Source organism: Salvelinus sp. IW2-2015, unplaced genomic scaffold (genome assembly GCF_002910315.2).
Source record: "Salvelinus sp. IW2-2015 unplaced genomic scaffold, ASM291031v2 Un_scaffold7452, whole genome shotgun sequence".
NCBI lineage: Eukaryota > Metazoa > Chordata > Actinopteri > Salmoniformes > Salmonidae > Salvelinus > Salvelinus sp. IW2-2015.
In genome coordinates, this window is record NW_019948712.1 from 2,001 (window position 1) to 4,659 (window position 2,659).

A 2,659-nucleotide genomic window follows, 5' to 3' on the forward strand; every position below is an offset into this window, starting at 1 on the left:
CACCTGTTGTTTACCAAGCATGTGACAAATTGTCACGTTCGTCGTATTGAGGAGACCAAGGCGCAGCGTGATATGAATACATTCTTCTTTTAATAAAGGAAGAACACTGAACAAACTAACAAAGTAACAAAAACGAACGTGAAGCTAAATAGAACGGGTGCTGACATGCAACTCCACATAGACAACTACCCACAAAACCTAAATGGAAAATGGCAACCTAAATAGGATCCCCAATCAGAGACAACGATAAACAGCTGCCTCTGATTGGGAACCAATTCAGGCCACCATAAACCTACATTACCTAGACATACAAAATCCCCATAGATAAACAAAAACCCWAGACAAGACAAAAACACACATCACCCTCGTCACACCCTGACCTGACCAAAATAATACAGAAAATATAGAAAACTAAGGTCAGGGCGTGACAGTACCCCCCCCCCAAAGGTGCGGACTCCGGCCGCAAAACCTGAACCTATAGGGGAGGGTCTGGGTGGGCATTTCTCCACGGTGGCGACTCTGGTGAGGGACGTAGACCCCGCTCCACCTCTGGCTTGGCCCACTTAGGTGGCGCCTCTAGAGCGGGGACCCTCGCCGCCGACCCCGGACTGGGGACCCTCGCAGCGGGCCCCGGACTGGGGACCCTCGTAGCACTGGAGGGCGCCTCTAGAAGCTCCGGACTGAAGGGCGTCTCTGGAAGCTCCGGGCTGAAGGGCGCCTCTGGAAGCTCCGGACTGAAGGGCACCTCTGGAAGCTCCGGGCTGAAGGGCGCCTCTGGAAGCTCCGGACTGAAGGGCGCCTCTGGAAGCTCCGGACTGAAGGGCGCCTCTGCGAGAGATTATCTGTACTGACCCTTTTTGCACAACTCTTTTGACTCATCACATAAGCTGCTGCTACTGTTTCTTACCTATCCTGTTGCCTAGTCACTTTACCCCTACCTGAACATATTAACCTCAATTACCCCATACCCTGCACATCGGACTCGGTACTTACCCTGTGTATATACCGCAACTTTTGATTATTAGGTGTTTTACTATTTTATTATTTCTCAATTTTTATCTCTACTTATTGGGAAGGGCCTGTAAGTCAGCATTTCCACTGTTAGTCTACACCTGTTGTTTACCAAGCATGTGACAAATTGTGTCACGATCTTCGTTCGTATTGAGAGGACGACCAAGGCGCAGCGTGATATGAATACATTCTTCTTTTAATAAGGGAAGAAACTGAACAACTAACAAAGTAACAAAAACATAACGTGAAGCTAAATAGAACGGGGTGGACATGCAACTCACATAGACAACTACCACAAAACCTAATGGAAAATGGCAACCTAAATAGGATCCCCAATCAGAGACAACGATAAACAGCTGCCTCTGATTGGGAACCATTCAGGCCACCATAAACTCATTACTCGACATACAAAATCCCCATAGATCAAGATCAACCCTAGACAAGACAAACACACATCACCCTCGGTCACACCCTGACTGACAAATAATACATGAAAATATCAGAAAACTAAGGTCAGGGCGTGACAGTACCCCCCAGCCCCCCAAAGGTGCGGACTCCGGCCAGCAAACCTAACAAGGCAGGGTCTGGGTGGGATTTCTTGCCGAGGGACTAGCGCCCGCTCTGGTGAGGCACTGTAGATATCTGGCTCTGCATGAGGTGGCCTCAGAGAGGAACGGCGCGGGACGAGCCCGTCCGCGTGGACCTCGCCAAGCGGGGACCCACGGCCCCGGTAGGTGTCGGAGGCGCCTCTAGAAGCTCGACTGAGAGAGGGCGCTCTGGAAGCTCCGGGCTGAGGGCGCCTCTGGAAGCTCCGGACTGAAGGGCACCCTCTGGAAGCTCCGGGCTGAAGGGGCCTCTGGAAGCTCCGGACTGAAGGGCGCCTCTGGAAGCTCCGGAAACGATGAGGCGCCTCTAGAAGCTCCGGACTGAAGGGCGCCTCTGGACGCTCGGACTGAGGGCACCTCTGGAAGCTCCGGACTGAAGGGCACTCTGGAGCCTCGACTGAAGGGTGCGCCTCTGGAAGCTCCGGACTGAGGGCGCCACTGGAAGCCCGGACTGAAAGGCGCCTCTGGAGGCTCCGGACTGAAGGGCGCCTCTGAAAGCTCCGGAATGAAAGGCGCCCTTCTGGAAGCTCCGGACTGAAGGGCGCCACTGGAAGCTCCGGAATGAAAGGCGCCTCTGGAAGCTCCGGACTGAAAGGCCGCCTCCTGGAAGCTCCGGACTGAAGGGCCGCCTCTGGAAGCTCGGACTGAAGGGCACCTCTGTGAAGCTCCGGACTGGAAGGGCGCAACTGGAAGCTCCGGACTGAAAGGCGCCTTCTGGAAGCTCCGGACTGAAGGCATCTGGAAGCTCCGGACTGAAGGGCACCTCTGGAAGCTCCGGACTGAAAGGCGCCTCTGGAAGCTCCGGACTGGAAGGGCCGCCTCTGGAAGCTCCGGCCTGAAGGGCGCCTCTGGAAGCTCCGGACTGAAAGGCCCTCTGGAGGCTCCGACTGGAGGGGCGTACTGGGAGCTCCGGACTGGAGACCCCCGTTGGAGGCTCTTGCCATGGATCATCCCTGGAGGCTTCTTGCCATGTGATCATCACTGGAGGCTTCGTGCCATGGATCACAGCACTTGATCACGACTTCGACATAAGTTGGAAAGGC

The 2,659-nt window shown here is 54.7% G+C and overlaps 1 protein-coding gene across 1 annotated transcript in view; it reads right to left on the reverse strand.

The window, feature by feature from the left end:
* Nucleotides 1-475: 475 nt before the first annotated feature.
* LOC139027100 (uncharacterized) overlaps nt 476-2,659 on the reverse strand; it is a 7,010-nt gene continuing 4,826 nt past the window's right edge. Inside the window, exons 3-4 of the mRNA XM_070442269.1 lie at nt 1,614-2,288; nt 476-734 (exon numbers count right to left, since the gene is read on the reverse strand). Of these exons, the coding sequence (XP_070298370.1) occupies nt 476-734; nt 1,614-2,288 (934 nt within the window). The remainder of the gene's footprint in view (nt 735-1,613; nt 2,289-2,659) is intronic.